General features: G+C 44.1%; 1 protein-coding gene across 1 annotated transcript in view; it reads right to left on the reverse strand.

Annotated features, from left to right (window-relative positions):
- The window catches only part of lrp2b (low density lipoprotein receptor-related protein 2b), a 36,260-nt gene that overhangs the window by 1,075 nt on the left and 11,717 nt on the right, over positions 1-23,468 (reverse strand). The window contains exons 25-78 of the mRNA XM_035611643.2: positions 22,884-23,261; positions 21,954-22,199; positions 21,583-21,791; positions 21,300-21,484; positions 20,938-21,166; positions 20,643-20,820; positions 20,200-20,328; positions 19,546-19,712; positions 19,188-19,331; positions 18,993-19,102; positions 18,412-18,589; positions 17,878-18,091; positions 17,139-17,375; positions 16,822-17,013; positions 16,206-16,678; positions 15,258-15,705; positions 14,963-15,128; positions 14,712-14,870; positions 14,323-14,612; positions 13,944-14,147; positions 13,617-13,859; positions 13,351-13,476; positions 13,104-13,223; positions 12,677-12,808; positions 12,262-12,463; positions 11,877-12,172; positions 11,140-11,656; positions 10,755-10,910; positions 10,384-10,554; positions 10,030-10,253; positions 9,753-9,930; positions 9,208-9,404; positions 8,685-8,930; positions 8,208-8,336; positions 7,808-7,927; positions 7,376-7,492; positions 7,164-7,280; positions 6,341-6,478; positions 5,839-5,961; positions 5,090-5,218; positions 4,172-4,303; positions 3,838-3,963; positions 3,236-3,379; positions 2,967-3,132; positions 2,608-2,736; positions 2,260-2,480; positions 1,868-2,050; positions 1,633-1,752; positions 1,309-1,396; positions 1,163-1,227; positions 877-1,039; positions 651-714; positions 422-556; positions 93-182 (exon numbers count right to left, since the gene is read on the reverse strand). Coding sequence (XP_035467536.2) covers positions 93-182; positions 422-556; positions 651-714; positions 877-1,039; positions 1,163-1,227; positions 1,309-1,396; positions 1,633-1,752; positions 1,868-2,050; positions 2,260-2,480; positions 2,608-2,736; positions 2,967-3,132; positions 3,236-3,379; positions 3,838-3,963; positions 4,172-4,303; positions 5,090-5,218; positions 5,839-5,961; positions 6,341-6,478; positions 7,164-7,280; positions 7,376-7,492; positions 7,808-7,927; positions 8,208-8,336; positions 8,685-8,930; positions 9,208-9,404; positions 9,753-9,930; positions 10,030-10,253; positions 10,384-10,554; positions 10,755-10,910; positions 11,140-11,656; positions 11,877-12,172; positions 12,262-12,463; positions 12,677-12,808; positions 13,104-13,223; positions 13,351-13,476; positions 13,617-13,859; positions 13,944-14,147; positions 14,323-14,612; positions 14,712-14,870; positions 14,963-15,128; positions 15,258-15,705; positions 16,206-16,678; positions 16,822-17,013; positions 17,139-17,375; positions 17,878-18,091; positions 18,412-18,589; positions 18,993-19,102; positions 19,188-19,331; positions 19,546-19,712; positions 20,200-20,328; positions 20,643-20,820; positions 20,938-21,166; positions 21,300-21,484; positions 21,583-21,791; positions 21,954-22,199; positions 22,884-23,261 — 10,043 coding nt within the window. The remainder of the gene's footprint in view (positions 1-92; positions 183-421; positions 557-650; positions 715-876; positions 1,040-1,162; positions 1,228-1,308; positions 1,397-1,632; positions 1,753-1,867; positions 2,051-2,259; positions 2,481-2,607; positions 2,737-2,966; positions 3,133-3,235; positions 3,380-3,837; positions 3,964-4,171; positions 4,304-5,089; positions 5,219-5,838; positions 5,962-6,340; positions 6,479-7,163; positions 7,281-7,375; positions 7,493-7,807; positions 7,928-8,207; positions 8,337-8,684; positions 8,931-9,207; positions 9,405-9,752; positions 9,931-10,029; positions 10,254-10,383; positions 10,555-10,754; positions 10,911-11,139; positions 11,657-11,876; positions 12,173-12,261; positions 12,464-12,676; positions 12,809-13,103; positions 13,224-13,350; positions 13,477-13,616; positions 13,860-13,943; positions 14,148-14,322; positions 14,613-14,711; positions 14,871-14,962; positions 15,129-15,257; positions 15,706-16,205; positions 16,679-16,821; positions 17,014-17,138; positions 17,376-17,877; positions 18,092-18,411; positions 18,590-18,992; positions 19,103-19,187; positions 19,332-19,545; positions 19,713-20,199; positions 20,329-20,642; positions 20,821-20,937; positions 21,167-21,299; positions 21,485-21,582; positions 21,792-21,953; positions 22,200-22,883; positions 23,262-23,468) is intronic.

Here is a 23,468-nt window from a genome sequence, read left to right on the forward strand (position 1 = left end):
GAGCTGCATTTTCTTTAATGTGGTTGATATTTTTAGAATTAAAGGTTGTGAGTTATGTGATGTGAAAAAGATTCAATGTGTGTGACACGAACCTTGTTGGCAGCGGCAGGTTTACTCGCGGTTCTTTTGGGACCGTCCACAACTTGAACTTCTTCCACATACAAGGGATTATCGACGTTCTCCTGAGGAGGGAAACACAGCATCACGGGACTCAGCAAAATCATAAAACTAAACAAAAATTATAAAAAGTTTACAAACGTATCAAAATTATTATTTTTTTACATTGCTGTGAGGACAAAAAATGTGTTGACAATATTGCCAGTCAGCATAGCAGCAAAGTGTTACCATGTAGTATGTAATATGCATGGAAAGCGAGCGAGAGGAGGAGGCGCAGTGTGAGCAGTGATTTCTGTTTATTGACCTCGTCTGTTCCAGTAGGAGCAGAGGTGGCCGCCGTCGCTGCGCGGCTGGAGGAGAGTTCATCTTCAGCATTATACGCCGGGTTCTCAAAGTTCCTCTCCTCTCTGTCCAATATGGACACGGACATGGAGGGAACCTGACATCAGACGACAGGCAGACAAGTAAATAATCGTACAAGGTCACTGGCAGATGAAGTGTTTTGGCATTTGAGCGATAGTTATGCGACTCACCGCTTCTGAATTCATCCTCGTGTCACTGTCCTCTGTTTTTGGTCCATTTCGAGTCAAACCGTTCCTGAAAATATATTTTTTTTAAATTACAATATATAAACAGGAAGCAGGTTGTCTACTCTGCAGTCGGGTTGCTTATTCACATAAAATACTATGGACAAGAAACAACAACGGTGAAAATTAAAAGCAGGGAAGGGGTTTCTTCTCTCTTCTGGGCCGGTCTCACCTGAAGCTTGCCAGGGTGGGAATAGATGGCATACTGGGCATGCTGGGCATTGAGGGCACGCTGTTCCGCAGGCTCTCCAGCAAGTTGGATTTCTTCCTGGCAACATAAACAAGAGCGACGAGCAGAACCACGATCACTGCTGTCACACCGAGGGCTATCCCGACTGAAACGGAGGGACATGGACAGAGGAAAGTCAAAAGGCAGCTGATGTTATAACAAGATTTTCAGTTACAAGACACTTTGAATGAATGTGATGTTATATTTCTGGCTGTAAAACTAAATATACTTGAGGATGCGACCACGTCGAATACGTTTGTCTGGCAGTATTCTCCCTTCCAGTCTGGAGGACATCTGAGAACCAAAACACAGGTCATGTCTTTGCGGTGACTTAATTTTTAAATTTCTGGGAGTAAAGACTATTAGAAATTTTACACGCAAAGAGCCTTGTTGTCATCAAAGTAGCAGGTGCCTCCGTTTTGACACTGACATGGTGGTGGCATTGTAGGTGGCGGATCAAACCCTGAAATGTTTGAAAAGAACAAATTATTAAAACATGGAACATGATTTCTACGGTGGTTTGTAGATAGGAAAGTTTGGAAATTTTAGTTTTTAGGAATATATCAATAGATTCATTACATTCCGGCTCCTTTTTGCTTTCTTCACTGTGTCCAAAACAGAATTATTGTTGCATTTGTATAGTCCAAAACGTAAAAATAAAATAAATATTTTTTAGTGTTTCTTTGCTTGTTTGTTTACCTGCATCACATTCGGTGTTGCTGCTGGAGACGAAGCTGGTGCCCTCGGGGCACGCGCAGGTGTAACCGCTCGGTCGCAGCAAACACAGGTGGCTGCAGGTTCCCCTACATGGATTCTTCACTGCACAGACAAGAAAAGTTTTGTCAATGCAAAAAAAACACCAAAAATCACATTATTCCAGTATAGTGCAGTTAGTGTAAACACAGTATGTGCTGTGGGTGAGCAAACAGCTTACCACCTAAGGAGTTGTATCTCTGCTGCTGGTACACAGAGACCTGGGTCAGCCAGGGCCCGGCAGTCAGCAGACTGATCTTGTCCCCGCGGCCAAACTTGTCCTGCCGGAACACCTCGCCTTTCTCCTGAGAGCTCCAGTAAACGTGGTCCTCGAACACACTCACACTGAAGGGGTTCCTCACGTCTACGTGCACAAGGTTGAACGAGATGTCAGGTTCACTGCTCACTGATAAAACTGAATGGGTGTAAATGATTTTCACAGCAGGAATTTTTTGTAATCGTAAAGAATCTACATTACCAATCCCACATTTCAGTATTTGAGATCACTTGGTAGTTTACAGTCTCACATTTACCATCTTCCTCTTTGATGACATATTCATTCCCATTCCTCACCTATATAAACAGCGGTCCTCCGTTCCTCTCCTGAAGGCAGAACAGACTCTATGCGGCTTTCCTTGGAGTCGGACCAGTAAATTCTGTCACCGTTGGTGAAGTCGATCGACAGGCCAGTGGGCCAACCCAGGCCGTCAGCCACTAGGACCTTCCTCTCCTGACCGTCCAGCCATGAACACTCAATCTTGGCCGCTTCCCCGCGGTCTGCCCAGTACAACATCCTGCGGAAACACAGCAGCACTTAGAGTAGTGGTCTGCTGGGTTATACAGTGGGTGTTCCATTGCAGATTAATAGAAGATCAGTGCAGCCAGACACTCCGTTAGGTGTGGACGCTCGGCCTGTCTTACCCCAGTCGAGGGTTGACAGCTACTGCAGACGGGTGACCGAGCTCGGTTTTGACAAGGTGCTTCCTGTAGCGTCCATCCAACATGGCCACCTCTAACCTCTTCACCCGGGAGTCTGCCCAGTAAAGGTTTCTAAAATGAGGGGGACAAAAATACACAGCTATTCACATTATATCCTTTGACACAATGCAAGCTCTCTATCAAGAAGCTCGGTTTTTAAAAGAAAGTCTAGTAGCTCAGTACACAGAGCAAGTGCTTTACCTAAGGTCCACAGTTTGAATGAAAATTTGCATAAAATCTGTGTAAATCAAAAAAAGATGTATTTAACTGAAGGTCCTTCAGTTATCTCAGTGCAAACGCACCTGCCCACCCAGTCCACGGCGATGCCATCTGGTCTGGTGATGTATTTGATGCCGAGGTCAACGGCAGCACCGATGTTGTTATTGCCGTCATCCACCGAGGGGATGTATGCTCTTTTAATGGCTCCTGGCACAGAGTCCTTGCTGGCCACAGTGAAGTAAACCATACCTGAAAAAGCACTGGGACTAGTTACTAGTGTGTTTCAAAGTAAGGACTAAGTTGCCCTTTGTCTTTCTGCTGTATTACCGATATGAATCGGCGTGTGTCTTACTGAGTCCGGTGTTGTTGTGGTCCCAGTCGTAGTCCAGAGCCATGACGCGCTCTTCTTCTTGGAGAAAGTCATGGTAGGCCTCCGTCTGCAGGTTGAACCTCCGGATACGAATGTTCTCCGGTAGAAGCAGCAGGGGCGTCGCTCCTGAATGACACAGACATTTATAGTTCACCTGTACTTGGAATATTGCCGATTCATATAACTCAAGCTACTTAAAACTAAAAACCTAAAGTTCAGTCTCCCTGTTCAGGCACATTTCATGAACGGACACGCTGGAGTAAACCTATTCAATATCCATTCTTCTAGAATTATTCTTTACTTTGTAGAGTGAACAATGCAAAGTAAACATGAGGTTGATAAAGCGGTGATGAGTTTAACAAGGCCATGTTTGAACAGCAGAACAAACATGAATTTCCTGTTTATTCAAACTTTATCAATATCAAACTTTGTGGTTTAAATTACAATAGGAGAATAAAAAGGCAGTTAACTTGATTTACCAGCACTTCATTAATAATCTTCTCCCTCGTCTATTAAATCCAAGTTAGTTCAAAAAAATCTATTTCATCGAGCCATCTCCTTCGCGCAGTAAATACTTTTCTCACCTTCAGCCTCACACATGTTGCCGTTGCCCACCTTCCTGTATCCGGGGGCGCACTCACAGTCGTAGCTGCCCTTTGTGTTCTTACAGACCTGAGGACAGGTGCCATACACCTCACACTCGTTGATGTCTGAAAGAGAAACGTAAACTTCTGGTCACGTTTGCCCGGCTCGGCAGATCTGATCGCCGTGGTTCCACGGTTTTGTTGATGTGTTCACCCATATGCAGCCATGTGTATATGAGTGAAAGAAGGAGCCCCCGTCGAGGGACTCATGAGTGTGTGTGTGTGTGTGTGTGTGTGTGTGTGTGTGTGTGTGTGTGTGTGTGTGTGTGTGTACCCAGGCAGGTGTAGGTGCTGACTGGGTCCACTCTGTATCCAGGTCTGCAGGAGCAGATGAAGCCGGTGCCGTTCAGGTTAGTGCACTCGTGCTGGCACCGCTTCTCCTCACAGTTGCGGTCATGGCCAAAATCTGGAGCCACACCACACAGGCACATTAAAAACAGCTTGAGACAAACTTGAGACCCACTTATATTGTTCGCATGGGAAGAATAATTCAACCAATGAGCATAAACAAGTCATCTGTTCCAAACGATTTGCTCAAGTGTCTTCATGTGACCACAAGTCAAGCAGCTAAAAATATAGTTCTGTCCCCAGAAAGAGCAGGTCAGCACTGAAATACTATGAAGAGGTGGAATTAAAACCAAAATGCTTTATAGATAAATGGTGAGAAAATATCTTGTAGTTCTCAGGTATGGATCTTGTTTACTACAATAAAAAACATCCCCCTGTTATGACATTTACATCCATCAATCATCATTATGAAAAAAGTATTTTAAAATGCAATTTTCATTATAATTGTGCATTACAGGATGTTGAGACACTAAGTCATAATAAGGTCACAACCCAGCTACAGATTAGAATTGGAGTAACATGTTAATAATATTTTTTTTCTATTGTGAGTGCAACATGTTTCCATACAAGAAACAAATTCTGAAATCTTTTTCTTGTTATTACACAATCCATTTTTGTTTTCGTTTTGGTTAATGCAACGTGCCGCAGCAGTCTTCAAACTTGACCTGGTCACAGCTACTGTATACATGTTGAAATACTGAACTTAAAAAACATTGAAGATGCAGTCACCTGTCATTTTGAAACATCAGGGGATCATTTTTGTTTTCACAATATTTCTTATGAAATATTTATCTGACAGGGTATATTGCCAGTAGGTGAATTATTGTTTAGTTGTGCTACTTACTGCAGCCCAACTCGTCAGTGCGGTCCCCACAGTTGTCATTGTGGTCACACACGTATGGCAGAGCCACACAGTGTCCGTTGGTGCATTTAAACTCGTCCAGCGTGCAGGGGGCCAGCGTGGGCTCACGGCCTGAGAGGGACACGATCAGAGGGAGTCATCAACAGAAACACACCCCTGTCACAGGCACATACTTGTATACTCTGACAAACACGTTGTATAATATCCTCTACATTACTAATTAAACTGAAGGCTTCTCCAAACACTCGCCTCTGTCTTTACTGTATATAGAAAACAAGTGGATTTGGATGAGCAAGCCAATGTCCACATCTGAACCTAACTGTATTTAATCTACGGTCAAAATAATTTGCTTATTGATGTTTAAGCTGATTGTGCAACAGTTCCGTGAAACGGACTCTTTGCTCATCCCCTCTATGTTTCAGGCTTTGTGTCCCGTGCCGACACTGATGCCATTTTGGAATTTCCTATTACACATTCCCTTGGGGAGGAAGGTTCAGGAGGCATTAGTGTTGTTTTGACTAATCCATGTTGAGCCCAGAAACTGATGATTCGTGGTGGTGCATTTGCTGAACCTGAACTTATTACAAACCGATTATGGGTATGTTTGAAATATAATGGGTATGTTTTAATATAAAGCACAACAACAGTATCATACTGTACACAAAACCGTACTACATATAGAAGCACAATATATATACAGTTTATATGATGTGTGTGTCTGTGAGTCATACAGAGTTCTTCTCCCTCGTCACTGCCGTCCCCACAGTCGTCTTTTTGGTTGCACAGCAGGCCAGAGTAGACACAGTAGCCGTTGGCACAGCGGAACCTGGACGGCATCTCACAGGTGATGTTCACTGGTCAAACAAACACAAATCTGAGTTGGTACCAATATCTGAGTGGCTAAAACCACACACACACGACTACTTTTAATTGTCTCAACATCTTAGATGACTTGATTATGATTGAATCGAGGAGAAGCAGTGGCAGAGCTGCTTTCGTGCAGGTTCTTTGGTGGTATATAGCTTTTCAAATAGAAAAAAATTAAGTTTGCATTTCCCTGTAGGATATTTTCTCAATGCTCACATTTTGTTCATTAGTAAGGATAAGAGTTTCAACTGTAACATGGTTAAAAGGATCGATGATGATGATGAGGAAGATGATGTACAACAACATTACACATACAAACTCTTTCCATAGGACTTTGACATTATGCATAAACAAAGTGACTCTCACAGCATAAACTGAGCTGTTCGTCAGAGCGGTCCCCACAGTCGTCAGCGCCATCACACACCCAGCCCCGGCTCACACACAGATGGTTGTCACACTCGAACAGGCTCGGAGGGCACCAACGGCCCCCTGGGTAACGAGTAGCTGTCGGGATGGAGGGAAATTCTAAGTATATACATTGAAGTCAAGTATATTGTTACTTTTGGAGCAACCTTTTTTTTTTGCAATTGGCACAACAAACTTTGAACAACACTGTTCTTCTTCACTCTCATTCAGGTGAAAAAACATTCATACCTGGGAGCTGACCAGTAAAAAAAAGTGTGTCGGTTACTGAATAAGAACCACTGGACTTTTGGAAATACTTTTTGTCCTGCATCTCCATTTTAGGCTGTTCTTCCTCTTAGTTATGGTAACATAGTCCTTGTTTGCTGTGATATGGTGGCGTTTTAAATGGTTTAACCATATTATGTACAAACCACATTTGTGGGAGTGGAATCCAAATACATTTTTTAAAAGATTTAACCATAACAATCTGTTCTAAACGTCTTGTAGCACAACGTTGTGGTTCAACCACTGTATTGCACTGTAGTTAAGCTTGGTTAAATGTAATTTTACAAAGTTATTTTTAGTGTTCCAAATCTAAAACCATCTAAATAAGATGGCTGGTTTAAACTGGATTAATAAAACGACTGGTGTAAACTGTTTAAAACCTTCTTCTCTGCACTGTAGTTTAGACATTTTCATCATCATGATTTTACCCTTAAATAAAAACGAAGGACACTAAAACGCAGCAGGCAGTTTGTCATTAGTTTCTATGTTGTTTACTCACGACAGCTGGTCTCATCTGACAGGTCCCGACAATCAGGCCGGCCATCACACTGCAGCGCAGCAGGGATACAGTGACCCGAGTCACACTGGAATCTACCTGGAGGACACGTCTGCAACTCTGGAAGAGAGCCAGGATGTTAACACCTGTGTGTTTGTGTGTGTGTGTGTGTGCTGTTTATGACAGAGTGAGTTTATGCACTGCATCCCACTCACCGCAGTCTCGTTCGTCTGAGTTGTCCCCGCAGTCGTTGTCATGGTCACACACCCAGTTCCCGGGGATACACTGTGCATTGTCACATCGAAACTCACTTTCAGAGCAGGGCCTTGGCTCTGTAGACCAGAAACACAGAGACACATATATCTTCAGTATAAGTTCAGTATGAGGTGTTACTGTTTACAAACCCCCAGACACACTCCAATTATACAAAGAGACAGTTCATTACACATCTCCAGTGCGGGATGTTTTCAGCAGCAAGTATGAGTAAAACTACATAAAGGGTAAGGTTAGATTGGCGTTTACAATCAATTCTGACATTTTTTTGCAATGCCAAGATTCACAAACCAAATTACAAAGACAAAAAAATCCTGTCTTGTAACTCTGGTGGCGCTAAAATAGATTGAGGTGAAAAACGTAAAAACACTCACGGCAGTTCCTCTCGTCTGAGCCGTCACCACAGTCATTGGTGCCATCACACTGCCAGCGGATGGGAACACAGCGGTGGTTGTCGCATCGGAAATCTCCCAGAGGATCACAGGTCACCTCCTCTGTTAGAGGGACAAAGTCGGAAACAGAAAAAGTGAATTCCACGTGTGGTCAGAGAGCAAGCTAGTCTTAGGTATCTAAGATTAAAAACACACTCAAACTGTACAATGAACTGAATCACTGATTTACTTCATAAGCTTTTTTTTTTTTACTCTCTATATCTCTGTTCATACTGAGGAAACTCCTAAAGCATTTCAAAAATGCATTAAAGTGCTGCAGCCTTTATTACAACCCTCCCTTAAAAAAACCCCATCACATCTGCAGTACATGAGCAGTACTGACCGCAGCCTTGCTCGTCGCTGTTGTCGATGCAGTCATTGGTGCCGTCGCATCGGGCCCACTGAGGAATACAGCGGTAGTTTGTCTTGCAGGAGAACTCGGTTTCTGCGTCGCATTTGTATTCTGGACCCACTGGATGAAAAAAGAGAAAGAGACAGAGAGACGTGAGGAAAGAGGTTTGAATGGCGAGCCAGACACAGAAGATGACCAATAACACCCAAAATGTTATAAGAACATGGGAGTTAAGAAATTATGAGGAACAGCAAGACAGAAAATGTCTATGTGCATAAGGAAGAGGGTGTGAGGAGAATAGATAAATCTAAGCCTGATTAAACTGTTTTAGTTCACTGCTGTCATCGAGTTTGTCTCGTAATCTGCTGACATCACAGCTCTAGAATCATCAGGTTCAATAATGAATTGTATAACGTTATTTTTTTTTAAATTATGGCCTTGATTGCCATCCCGTTACATCCCACTTACTGCAGGTTTCATGCGGTTCATCAGAACCGTCTCCACAGTCATCCTGTGCGTCACACACGTAGCTTGATGGAAGGCAGTTGCCGTTAGTACAATGGAACTGTCCCGGTCGACATGTTTTCTGGGCACAAGTCTCCGGGTCCTCGTCGCTATTGTCTGAACAGTCATTCACTCCGTCGCAGTGCCAGGACACAGGGATGCATTTCTTGTTTTTACACTGGAACTGGTTTTCCTGGCATCGGTGGTCACCTACAGAGATAGACTGCAGCTTGACTACTGTCTGAAAATTTAGGGGTTCTCCTGAGATAAAGCCTGGCGAAGGCTAGCATTTTTAACCGGTAAATGTAGGATTCGTCAGATAATTTTAAAAAAGTGTCTGGCAAGACGAAAAATGAACACAAACAATTTCAGAAATGCTGAACAAATGTTTCTATAGTTTGTCAATGAATTCCTGGTGAGACATTTTCATACCAGCTTTCTATTAAATTCTCTGCAATAATGCTTAAAAAAAGGTTAAATATCATACTGCAGAGAGCAGCATCCTCGTCTGAGCTGTCAGGACAGTCCGGGTGGCCGTCGCAGATGAAGCCAGGGTAGGTACAGTTTCCGTCTTGACACTGGAACTGGCCGACGGGGCAGTTACGTGGAGGGCAGGTCTGAGGCTCATCTGAGCCGTCACCGCAATCTGACTGGCCGTCACACTTCCACCAAATGGGAACACACCTAAAAACAACAAGGTTGGCTTTTAAGAAATTAGTTTAAAATTTTACTTGTATTGTATATATTGTACTTATTACCTTTTTTGTTTTAATCAATTAGTTCACATGATTCAGTTTTTAAGGATAAACATTGAAGATTTCTCTTAATTAAGACTGTAAGATTTAAGGTTTTAATAACAAATAATCATATTAAATCTAATAACTAGGTAATTTTATTGCATCGCAAAGAGCCATAACAAATCAGAACCCTCTTGAATCTGTATGGGAGCTTTAGAAATCTAGAAATGACTCTGTGTCCGAGTGCAACATTGACTGTGAGACGTGGATACAGATGATTTGAGATCAAACCGACCTCTCGTTGTCCCCACAGCGGAACTGGGTGCTGGAGCAGTCGGCGACACACTGAATCTTGAAGCCCACAGAGACGCCGACGAAGTGATCAGGGCACTCACAGGTAGCTTGTTGCCCACCAGGTGCGATCAAACACAGATGACTGCAGGTCAGGTGATGGGAGGAGCAGGGGTTCTCACCTTGGAAATAACATAATTACAAATCAAACAATGAATTCTGAACAGCAGTCTACTGTAAAATTAGGGGAATATAAACATGTACAGTTGTAATTGACATACTTCGAGGTTGCCTATAGGGGTGATAGACATGAATGTCATAGGGCCGATGTGTGTTGTTCCCCATGACAGTGCGCTGCTCGCCAGTGTACTTGTGGGCCTTTTCCACAGTGTGTGTGTTCCAGTCCGTCCAGTAGACCCAGTCCTCAAACAGGGAAGCAGCAAAGACATGAGGGAGACTACCCGAAATGGCCCGGTGTCGGTTCTGGCCGTCCATGTCTGCGAAGCTGAAGGTTGATACAGTGAAGGGGTTAGCACATGGTGTAGCCACTTAACTGCTACTGTAATTCCGAGAAATGTAGGCTTCAGGATTTCAGAGGATTCAATATGAAGTCATGTCAAAGTTTCTGAACTCACTCCAAGAAGTTAAGGTGGGAATCGGCAAAGAAGATCTTGTTGGTGGTGTAGTCGATGGTCAAAGCATTGGGCCACTCCAGCTTGGTTGTGATAATGGCGCTAACGTTGCTTCCGTCCATGCCGACTCTGCCGATATATGCCGAGTCACCCCAGTCGGTCCAGTACAGCCATCTGAGGGAGAGAGAGGGACAGACAAGCAGTTTAAGTCAAACTGTAGAAGATATTTACCAAATCATTTGACATTGTATGACAAGAAAAGGTTTTTGTAATAATAAGCATCAACTCTTAACATCTGGTTTTGGTGTCAAGACAAAGACCAAAAAACCTCTGTGTCTGTTTGTGTCTGTGTGGGTGTGAATGTGTGTTAGTACCCATATTTCGGGTTGACAGCTACAGCACGAGGTCGGCTGACAGTGTGAGTGTTGTTTCCATCTGTGAACTCCCCCGACAGCAACTTCTTCTGGTAGCGTCCATCCAGCTCCATTACATGAACTGAGCCATAATAGCCATCCACCCAGTACAACTTTCTGCAGCAGACACAACAAGTTTCCATTAACATTCCTGATGTCTTGTTTTGGCCAGTCATTGTAAATAAAAGTTTTTTGGTGTTATTTTAAAGGCACAAATTTCTCATGGGAAATCAGTTGTCATATTAAAATTATATATGTATTGTACTACTTAATGTCACGTAAAACTATTCAATAATAAACCATTCATGAAACAAGAACATTTTTAAGTTCCTCCCACTTCACACACCTGCCCACCCAGTCCAGTGCCAGGCCTTCAGCTCCTCTCACGTCGTCATCCGTCACCGTCTCCCTGTCAGTCCCGTCAAAGCGCATCCTCTCAATCTTTCCTGCCCCTTCATCCAGCCAAAAAAGCCTCTTCTCATAGTGATCGAAATCTAGCGCCACCACATTAGATAGCCCCTGCAGGACGATACTCAAATGTGACCCATCAGTGGTCAAATTGCGGATGTAGTAGCGGTTGCTGTACAACAGGTATGGGGCAATGCCGCTGTTCTGACGACAGGTGCGCCCATCCGCTTCGCGTATGTACCCTGGGGCACATTTGCAGTGGTATGAGCCGACAGAGTTCTCACAGATCTGGCTGCAGACGGCGGGGGTACGAAGACACTCGTTGAGGTCCTCACAAGCTTTGCCATCTGGCATGAGTTGGTAGCCAGGGTGGCAAGAGCAGAAATAACCGGTTGGGGTGTCGGTGCAGAGCTGGGCACACTTGTGGACTGAAGGGTTTCTGCACTCGTTGACTCCTGAACAGAACGAGGAGAGAAGATGAAGTTGAGAGAAAACTGGACGAGAGGGGACACCAAATTATGTCCGTGATTGATGTAAGTGATTTTAAATTAAGTTCAAGCTCATGCAAAAGTTAACAGACAGCAAATTATTTTACAACTGAGTTCTCCAGTGAATAATAGCAATAAAAACTTTAGTTTACATCAATAATCAATGTTACATTTCTGTCTCACTCACCACAGCCTTTTTCGTCACTGTTGTCCTGGCAGTCCTTCTGTCCGTTGCACACCTTGCTGTTGTCGATGCACTCGCCTGACTTGCACATGTACTGCTGGGGAGCACAGGTGGGCTGGGGTGTGGTGCACAGGCTGTCTGCCTCATCTGAGCCGTCCATGCAGTCGCTCTCCCCATCGCAGGTGAAGAAGGCAGAGATGCAGGCTCCGTTACCACAGGTGAACTGGTTGCTCGTGCATGTATCGTAAGTGCACCCCAACTCGTCGCTGCCGTCCCCGCAGTCATTCACACGGTCACAGCTGGAGGGCAGGAGAAATTCAGCCCTTATTCAAAAGACTTAGTTTGTTTTATTGAAGATTTTATTCACTTGCACACAATTCCAACTCACTGGAAGGGAAGAAAGATGCAAAGTCCATTGGAACAGGCAAACTCGTTCATGTGGCAGGTCCGATTGGGGCAGTTCTGGAGCTCATCAGCTGCATCGGCGCAATCTTTCTCTCCGTCGCACACAAAGCTTAAGGGTACACAGCGTGGGTGGCCAGGGTGCCAGGTTGGGCAGGTGAACTGGCTGGAGCTGCAGGTACGTTGTCCTGCAGGGCACAGAGAGAGAATGAGAAGTGTCAGTGGGGAATGGATGAACTATATATCCTGAGAATATGCGAAAACCTATTTAGCTTGAAGATTTCAAGAGCACAAGAGATATAGATAAATATAGCTTATTTTTTCTAGCCTCTTGCAAATCGCACAAAGTAAACAGATAACCAGCATTACCCTCACAAATAAACGTCTAAATCCTCTCTCACCACACTGTAGCTCAGGAGCCTCATCACTGCTGTCCCAACAGTCATTGTTGCCGTCACAGACCATTGACTGAGGGATGCAGTTTCCATTGGTACAAGTGAACTGGCTGGAGCTGCATGTCCGGATCTGGTCCTCTGCACAGGAACAGACAAAGAGGTGATTTCCAGGAGGCATTAAGTTGTTTACTCTAAATCATAGAACATTAATCAGAAACAAAAAGCTGAAAAATCTGTCATAAATACATGACATATACAACAACATACTAGACACATTAAAACTGATGGAAAGTCAAAAGAGAGTCAAAAGCCTGCTCTCCTTCCATTTGCACAATAGTCCTGTCAAACTACCAAGACTGTGAATATGCTCGCTAACTTTTTCCTGTGACCTAAAAAAACATGTACAATTCTCTGAAAACAGCAGAGAACTCACCACAGGAGGGGGGTTCATCTGTCCCATCACTGCAGTCACTGATGGAGTCACACACCCAAGAGTTAGGGATACACTTCCCTCCATCGCAGCGGAACTGGTCGGGAGAGCATGTGCGGCCCGCTGTGGGACAGTGACACACATACAGTTTCATAGATTTAGACCTGTATCCATATATGCTCCTAATTAGCTGGTAAAACATGACCTTTGTGGGCCGATGGAGTTGTCAAGTGCCGAGTGTTCACTTTACCACAGAAGAGAGGATTCTCATCGCTGTTGTCTCCACAGTTGTTGTAGCCATCGCACAGATTTTCAGGGTAGATGCAGATGTTGGTGTTGTCACACTTCACCTGACCAACAGGACACGTCCTGTCAGCTGAGGAGGGCCAAGGAGGGGAAGAAAAAAATCACACAGGAACAGTGGGAGATATATGCCTCTTATTCAGTAACACAGGGTCACATCACATCTTATCATCCAACATAATCAATCCCATGATCAGCCCAATCACTACTCACGGCAGTTGATTTCATCAGAGGTGGCGTTGTCTCTGCAGTCGTTGTGACCGTCGCAGACGAAGGATGCACTGATGCAGCGTCCGTTGCGGCAGGTGAACTCAGTGGCGGGGTTACATGTGGGGAAGGGACAGCCCCTTTCGTCACTGTTGTCACCACAGTCATCCGTGTAGTCACAGACGTAGCTGAGCGGCAGACAGCGCCCGCTGTCACAGGTGAAGTCCATCGCGGAGCAGGTGTGGAAAGCTTTGAAGGAGAAACAACTGACTCTGAGTTCAAAGCTACTCTCAACTGTCTACACAAAACTAGCTATTAAACTTATTTTCTTACCACACACTCTCTCCAGCTCGTCCGAGTTATCGTGGCAGTCGTTGTAGCCGTCGCACTTCCACCTTGCTGAGATGCAGTTCCCGTTGATACAAGTGAACTGCTCCGGCTGACAGCGTTTCCCTGTGTCTTGGATGCAGTCTTTGCCGTTGTTGGCCAGGTACCACTTTCCCTGATGAGGACACTGGCACTCTGGGCCCAATGGACCTACAGGAGAGATTAGGGGAGGTGAAGGAATTTAATAATTAAGGAGAACTTCATGGAACAGAGTTTTTTTTCTTTAGTAGTGTGATTTGTTTCTGTAAGGATGTTCAAGGTTACCTACAGGCACTGAAGACTTACTGAGCAATTCAGCACCTTGTTCACCCATGTTTTTTCTTACCAGGAACACAGACGTGACTGCAGCCTCCGTTGAACTGCTGACAGGAGCTGGAGCAGCTCTCCTGCTTGGATGCAGCGTAAACATGAATGTCGTTCGGCCGGTACTGCAGGTCCTGCGCCAGTACTGTGAAGCCAGAGCCATCGTCCTTTCCTGCCCTAAAGACGCCTCTCTCAGTCCAGTCGGTCCAGAAAATGTCCTGCTGAAAGACAGTCATGGCATACGGGGACAGGACCCCGTGCATGATCACCTGTCGGTTCTCGCCATTCAGAGAAGCCCGTTCTATCTTGTCTCTGTGGGAAGAAGAGAGGCAGGGAAGTAAATGTCAAAAAAAGATTTTTTTTTTAAAAAGGATCTGCTGCTGTACAGTAGTTACAAAAGACTGAACATACAGTGAAGCATCAGCCCAGTAGAGCATCCTCTCTTTGTAATCCAGAGACAGGCCATTGGGTGTTGTCAGGCTGCTGTTGATGATAGCGGTGCGGAAGTTTCCACCCAGTGTGGCCCTCTCAATCTTCGCTGGGGAACCCCAGTCAGTCCAGTAAAGGTAACTACGCAGAACGTGAACAAAGTGGGCCAACTGATGTATTATAATGATGTTAACATGACGTTCGCTAGTGGAATAATGTTCAAGTGCTTTTACCCATAGCAGGGGTCGACAACGATGCCTCTGGGGCGGTTTGCATGGGCGATGATGGAGCGATTCATCCCATCCACCCCTATGGACTGGACATTACGTCCATAATAGTCAGTGAAGTAGAGACGCTTGTTGATCCAATCATATGCTAATCCGTCTGGATCATCCAAATCTGTGAACATAAAGCGGAGTATCACATAGAGGAGAGGATACTGTGATAATTGGAGTACAAATTATATAGCTCATAAAACGGAAGAAAACACGTTGCAGGATGGACAGTGAAAATAGATGCTAAACTCACTTGAGGTTAAAATCACAGGCGGGCTGGTGATGGATGTCGTAGAGACATAGCCAATCCTGCTTCGACCAATCCCCTTGGACTGGGTGAAGAAAATTCGCTTCTCCTTGAAGTCATAATCCAATGCCATCAAGTTGTAGCCCAAGTTCACCGTCGGATAGGGAGCACTGTGGTCCGCAGGGTCTAGCCTCAGGCTATTCAGTGTGTAGTCTGTGGTGAAAACCAGAAACTCATCTAGTCCATAACCACACGTCACTCCGTTACTGAGGAGTGACCCATGCGCACAACCACATTTTGGATTCTCCTGGCCTGGTAAGGCAAAGCAGAGATGCTGGCAGCGTCCATTGTCTTCTTGACAAGGGTTGAAGCCCACCTGGTTGGCTGACTGGGGCTGGATGTGCGCATCAAAGACGGCAACATCCATCAGCTCATCAATATTGTCTCGAATGACCTGTTAACATTGTAAATAATAATTTCATAATTTAGTGGCATTCAGTGACACTATGCCAAAGTCAGATTAGATTTGGTAGATCAGAGTTTAAATAAATCAATAGTTATTGACAAAAAATAAACTGGTGACCATGTTGATAATAAATTAAGCATATGAGAAAACAACAATGCCAAACATTTTGTTTGTTAGCCCAAACATTTTTACATCTTTGGATTTTCGATAAGACAAAACAAGACATGTTCCTATTGCCCATTACCATGGGCAAAAGGAAATTAAAAATAGCATTTTTTCCCCAAGTGTTAATAGAGTAGATCAAAAATAGAAGATTAATAGAGCAAATGTCGTAAAACTATGACAACATTGTTTTGGATTAACTTTTAACTGGTTAGGGTTAAAGATAGGACATTTTGGCCATAAATTGACTTGAGTCCCTGTAATATTTTTGCCTGAATATTAAATTATATTTATTTCTATAACAAAACATCTCATTCAAATCTTACCTCTGGCGGGTCAGTATTGGCTGGGTCTTTACTGGCCTGGAAGAGCTTCCCCAGCTTCTTATCTACCCACAGCATGTAGTTTCCAAATATAGCCATTCCCGTCGGAGAAGGATATCGGCTCCCGTACCTGATAATCTGCCTCTGTGTCCCATCCATGGCCATACGGGAGATCATATCAAGAACATCATCTGTCCAATAGAGGAAGTCATTTGTGTAATCAACGGTTAGGCCGCGGGGTGAAGCCAGGCTCTCAGATGCTAAAACTGTGCGGTTGGTGCCATCCAGCAGAGCTCGCTTAATCTTGGGTGTTTGGCCACCGTCAGTCCAGAAGAGGTAGCGAAGCTTGGGGCTCACGGCCAGGTCACTGGGCCGGTCCTGGGATGACTTGAGGAGAATCATTCGGTAGGTGGTGTTGATGGCCAGCACTTCCAGGAAGGTCTCACTCTCGAAGGCATTGGTGAAGTATAAGTTACCTGAAGAAGTGAAAGGCCAAATAGGAAGAAGAGAATATTATTGTCAGTGCAAGCAGGAACGTACACAGCTCTAGTGCTTGACAGTTTAATAGAAGTTTAGTTCACAATTAAATTAATACACTTTATTGTGTTTGGCTTCATACCTGCGACCCAATCAACAGCAAGGCCCTGGATGCCTCCTCTTCCAACGCCTGAGGTGATGACATTGCTGTAACCCCCTCCATCTGTTTTGGCCTTGAAGATGCCCCTGTATGAGGCGGAGGTGGAGTTATCAGTCCAGTACATGAAGCCAGATTCAATATGCAGGTCCAGCTTGCCCTTGATGGAGTAGGAAGCTGCAAAAGAGGGGGGGGAAAGCTACTTGTAGGAACTGATAATTTGGTATTCATAACCGGCAATTAACAGGCAGTGCAATATACAAAACAGACACAAACAGCACAACAATACAAAGTCAACATACTTCCACCGACAGGCACCATTGCCTCAGAGTGGTCTGAGCTGTTTATGTGGAAGCCACGGATGTACTTGGTGGTGGAAATGATGGCAAAGGATTCATACTGTTCACAGCGGGAGCCGTCTTGCGAGGGGTTTAAGCCTGTGGTGCAGGCGCATGTCTTTTGATTGTCAGGTTTGGGCAGACAGAGGTGAGGACAACCCCCGTTGTTGGAACTGCAGGCATTAGTGGTCCCTGCTGAGTCTGAGTTGCGAGAGAGAAGGAGAACGCGTACGTGATCATTACTTGATAATATGAGACCAGATTATTATAAATGGATAACCAAACAGCACTCAAACGAGGGGAAAAAGACTGCAATGTTTTTCATATATGACATTTTCCAAAACTTAGGCCTATAACTTAAGTCAAATGTGATGTTTAAGAGAAGATCTTTTATATTTATCTAGACTGAGCAAAATTAAATTTATTTTTTGCGATGTTTGCCTGAATATAAATGATGATGATGATGATGATAAACCGTAATGGTAAAATCCCCCATCAACACAAAAGCTACACTCAAAAGATGAAATATGAGTGACACTGATGTGTGCTGTCCTTGAGGAGGACACTTAAGCTCCTACTCACTCCCCCACTGGCAATAAATACTTGTTGCATAATATACGACTTGAAGGATGAAAGCATGAAAAAGCTCAAGGACAGACACCAGTGATTGAATAAAAAAAACAAAATCAGCAAATCCACTTACTGTCTCTGGCGTGCACTTTAAGAGCACGCAGACCAGACATGCCGCTCCGCATCACCACCATATTGGCACCGTTGTCCTTGTCCACCCTCTCAATGACCTCGTAGTCAAGGTCTGTGTAGTAGAGGTGATTCTGGTAGATCGTCAGCCCCCACGGATGGGACAGACCACTGACCACCGTCACCCGGCTCACTCCGTCCATGGTGCCACTTTCAATCTGGGCATAAAAGGAAAGAGGGCAAAGAGTTTACTCAAGGTGTTTGAATCAGGACCATTGAAGATGAAAATACAAGCAAAACATTTCAACAAAAAGTGTTATTACAAGTTAGAAAGTGCTTGATGTGAACAGATCAGGTTACAGGGCAGATATTACTTTCGTAGTGTGATATTTTGGGAAAAGTTTGACAAACTATAGCAGGAAAGGAAAGGTGGGTAAACATTTTCACAAATAAAACAGTCTTTAAGCTCACTTAAGGAGAATGAATTCCCTCCAACAGTCAAAACAATGAAATACTTTTGGTCTTAGTCAGTACATACAACTCCAGAGCCTGCTACACCCCAGTACAGTTTTGTGGTAGAGATGTCAGCGGCAATAAATCCTATGTTGGCCATGTTGCCAGTGTAGAGGTTCCTTGGGTTTCCTCCGTCCATGTCAGCGCTGCCGACCTTTGGAGGAACTCCACTGTCTGACCCCTTGTCTGTCCAAAACAATTTCCTGCAGGGAGAGGAGTGGATCTATGAAAAAAACACCTGAAGATATTCAGTTTTAGATATTGTATATAGTAATTTGACATTTTTTACAGTTTTACCCATTACTGGCTAAAGTTTTGGGTGTGTCATGACCGACATGGACATTTAGACCTCTCTGTCAGTTAGTTGTTGCTGCTCCATCAGTGCTAATGAGATCTTGGTCTATTCGTTGTGTCTTTCCAGTGCCAGCAAGTATCGCCATCAGATACACACAAGTACTAATGACCATCTAAATATGTCTGGCTTTTCTCCCCACAGAAATTGATGCGTCGTGATTTTTTTCCATTTCATGATGTCCATGCAATTGAATTCCAATAAGACAACACATACTCCATTGGGTTGTTTTATCAGTGGAACAGATGATTTACCCTCGCGCTGGATCCAGAGCTATTCCAATGGGCTCTCCCGCTCCCTCGGGTTTGCCAGTGGAGGTGATGAGGGTCTTCCTATAGTGTTGGTTTCCATCGACACGGATAACCTAAGAGCGTTGTTGGGCAAAAATAATAATAAATACAATAGTTTTGGAAATGATGGACTCTATTTTTGTCTCAAAGGGTGCTTACCTCAATGGCTTTACCAGCAGGATTAGTGTAATACATTATTCGGCTTATCCAATCAAAAGCAAGACCAGACGGTGAGCCCATGAAAGCAGCTGGCGCAAACTCGGACCTGTTAGTGCCACTGGTTTTCACTCGCCATATAGAACCCTGATATTAGGGCAAAATCAAACACCATTCATCAAAACGACCATTGTTGAGTGCTGCTACTCAAGCAATGCATGAACTAATCAAAACAACAGATGCTATTCAATTATAACTGTATTTACTGCCTGTAATAACACAATTAACCAAAGCTAGGCTCCTGAAACAGTCAATTCACTTTGTATGATAAAACATCCAGTTCCAGTATCCCTCCACTCACAGTGCTCTGCACCCAATAGACAAACTGCTCCTGGTCATCGAAGTCGATGTCCCGCCCCTGGCTGAGGCCAGACACTGGGGCCATTGCGTTGTTTGAGGGGTCAGCGGGGTCAAGAGGAACGCCCAAAATCACGGAGTCTCTCACCACCATCAAGAAGGGAGCGTCGTCTAGAACAGAATACATCAGAGGAAGACACTTCTCACACAAGGGGGATTCAAAAAGGAGGGCAGATGGGGGGAGGTGATTGGACACATCTGTCTATCATTATGCTTGAATTGTTTTGAAGCTGGTGGTCAAGAAATGTACGCCCATTGTGAGTCGCAACATTTTTCATGTAGGATATTTAGTTTGAATCAAAAAATAATGGAGGAGCTGGCTGATTTTAAATTAGTTTTGTTGTCCGTCATTTAGAAATCGCTTTTGGATAAAAGCGTCTATCAAATGAGTAAATGTAAAGTGTTGTGTATGTTATATAATAATGCTTATGGAAAACTCTGCGTATATAGTATATTTCAACAGAAACACACAACCATATTAATATCAATTAAAACTAGACCTTTTATATTCATTCACATTTTTTATTTTTATACCAATATTTCAACATGGATGAATCTTGTGAGCTTTAAAAAGTAAACGCAGTTGTCCAACACCTACCTTTGATACAGGTGCGTCTATCAGCATCCAGCTTCCAGCCCGACTGACAGTGGCAGGTGTAGTACCTGGGCCTCAGGCCGGACAGCAGGCACAGCTGACTGCACAGGTGCTCCTTGCATGGGTTGATGGCTTAACACAAAACCACAATGTCACCTTAAATCATACTCAATATCACATTTGATTTCAACATTCTCTTCCATTTGTCAAACACAATATCAATTTGTCTAGCTTGTTATGTTTTATTTCCCCTTGATTAAGTACATTTTATTATCAAATTATTATATTCTGCTATTGGTCCAACAGCTCATTTATGCTAATTACTAGAGCCCCTTGATTTGTTCAGTAAAAGGTCTATTTATCTCGGTACTTATCTGTGTTTTTATAAGAGAACTTGTATTCCTTAATGACATTTACATGCATTAGAAAGACTTTGGGAACTTTACCTGCGGGTTGTTTGATGGGATGGTCCATAACGATGCCCATGGGTTGGTAAACATTGTTCATCAGAGTGGTGATGTTGCCACCGTGAAACTTGTTCGTCTTCATCACCTTGCTGGTGTAGCGCTCCGACCAATAGATGTTGTCCTCGAAGATGGTCATGCCATGTGGGTGCTGGAGAACCTGGTGTGAGGCAAACAGGCACAGGGGTGATTTTTGACTTAATTCTGAGCTTGATAAATGATTCCTCCCCATGGGTAAAATGTCCCTTTTTCCCCCCCTTTTTTTTAACCAACCTACCATGTCACTTGCCATGACCTGATGGCGGTTGTTGCCATCATAGTCACAGTAGTCAATATATTTGAGGTAGGCATCAGCAAAGTAGACCCTGTGTGTGGTGTAGTCGAGGGCCAGGCCATTGGGCCAGTAGATCTTAGTGCTGACAATGACTCGTCTCATGGCTCCATCCATGTCGGCTCGCTCGATTCTGGGGTTCTGACCCCAGTCTGACCAGAACATCAGGTTGGTGCTAGGGAGGAAGGAGAGTTGATTACATCTTGCGACTGGATATTCTGGGGCTCAAAGCGGTTGGAAAAACACCATTTTATAAATAACCATGGAGCTAAACAATCCAAAATATATTTAGAAAAGTCCTATCTTACTAATTGCGAGGGTCCAGAACTAGTCCACGGGGGCTGGTGACATTCTTAGTGAGGAGGACTTTGCGAAAGCGACCATCTAGAGTGGACACCTCAATGCTCTCCATGACAGAGTCGGCCCAATAAAGGTTCCGAGCCACCCAGTCCACAGCTATACTCTCTGGTACCATCAAACCAGCAGAGAACACCTAGAACAACATAGACAATGAAAACATATTCCATACTGACCGTGATGAGAATATTGCTCAGCTTTGATTTCATACATCCCTATGATAACTTGTCTTACTTCCTGTCTGTCGGTGCCATTCCGGTTGGAACGCCATATCTTCTTCTGTGAGGCATCTGCCCAGTAGATTTTGGAAGTCACGCGATCAAAGTCTACTGTCACGATGCTCGAGCCGCTGATCACTGGACGCATCTGGGGTGGTCTCATATTGATATGGTTGGCGATTATCTGGCTACGCTTGGTAACCAGAAGTACAGCTGCTAGTGGATCTAAGGGCACAAAAATATCTTGTTTGGTACCAGCATCCTCTGTATCTAACAATCTTCTGCTGTGTTTGCATAAAGCATATAACTACCTCACTTTAGCATCTGTTGACATTACAAGCATTCTTTGATTTGAGCTTTATTTGTAATGTCACGCTTGTTGCTAACCTGCAGCTTTGCAGGTGCGTCCATTGGGCTCAAGGAGGTAACCATCTGAGCAGTAGCACCTGAAGCTTCCTCTCTCGTTGTAGCACTGCTGGCTGCAGAACCCAGGGATCATACACTCGTCGATGTCCTCGCAGGTCTTGGTGTCATTGAGCTGAAATCCTGGTGGACAGGTGCACTGAGCCCCAAAAGGTCCCTGGATACAACCGTGACTGCAGCCCCCGTTGTTTAGCACACAATCGTCTTGGTCTTCATAAAATGACATGACATGCAATTTAATAGTGTGTATTTATAAGACATCGAGCTGAATTTATTGTTGAAGACCTTTGCTTTGATTTTTATTTCTGTCAACTAAGTTCAGTTAAGATCAGTAGTACTGGTGTTCAATTGCGTTGAGTTTATCTTGTCTGTGCTCATTTTACATGGCATCGTGGTGGTTTTTGTCTCTTTTACCCCTTTTTCCACTGAGGCAGTTCAAGGGTCAGTTCGGAGCCAGTACCTAATCTCTAACCAGTTCTTTATGTATAGACAGCCAAATAAATTGCTCTCTGCCAGAAAAAATGGTTCCAGAGTGGCATCCAGTCTTTGCTGGTCCAGAAAAGAGAAACCCTTACGTTTGACGTGGCTCTTTGGCAGCTCTAGCCGGCATAAAAGCAAAAATGGTTCTTAAGAATTTCGCAAATTTAACCAACTCTAGACCAGCATTTAACACTAGGTTCACTTGTTCGGAAAGGCTTACAGGTAGTTGTTGTGGTTTTGCATCTGTGGTATCTTTTTTGTTATTTTATGTTTCATTTTGTATCTTGTTTGGTCTCTCTTTTTGTTGAATTGCAGTGTGTTATACTGACAGTTTTTTATTATATTTATACCCACGAGGAAAGACTAAATAACAGTGAATCAATGATGCAAGAGGTGATTATTTCTGAAACTCACTGCAGATCGGTGACTCATCGGCCCCATTGGGGCAGTCCCTCTGGCCGTTGCACACCTTGTCCAGGGAGATGCAGGCCTGGTCAGTGGGGCACTGCCACTGACCAGATGGACAAGTAAACGGAGGGGTAGGGCAGTTCTGTTCATCACTCATGTCCCGGCAGTCGTTGTCACCATCGCACAGCCAACTTGTCGGAATGCAAATTTTGTTGGTACACTGGAAGTAGTTGGACCCGCAGGTGACAGGAGGGCAGGAGTTGTGCTCATCGGATCCATCCTCACAGTCCGGATGGCCGTCACACTCCCACTCGCCTGGTACGCAAGAACCATCAGTCTGGCACTGGAATTCATTATTGTGGCAGAGGCCTGGCCCTCGAGTGGCTGTAAGGGTTCAGAGAACACTGAGCATAAAGACAGAGCTGTAATACAGTATGTATCAATGAGCATTTTATTTTATTCACATAAATCACATTTTTGTTTCAACAATAAAATATGATTGTTATTGTTAAGAGTCATAAACCTGTCAGAATTACAATTAGCGCAATAAATCATAATTACATGACCCACACTAAAAAAAATAATTTGCAG

Source organism: Scophthalmus maximus, chromosome 16, assembly GCF_022379125.1.
Source record: "Scophthalmus maximus strain ysfricsl-2021 chromosome 16, ASM2237912v1, whole genome shotgun sequence".
Taxonomy (NCBI): Eukaryota; Metazoa; Chordata; class Actinopteri; order Pleuronectiformes; family Scophthalmidae; genus Scophthalmus; species Scophthalmus maximus.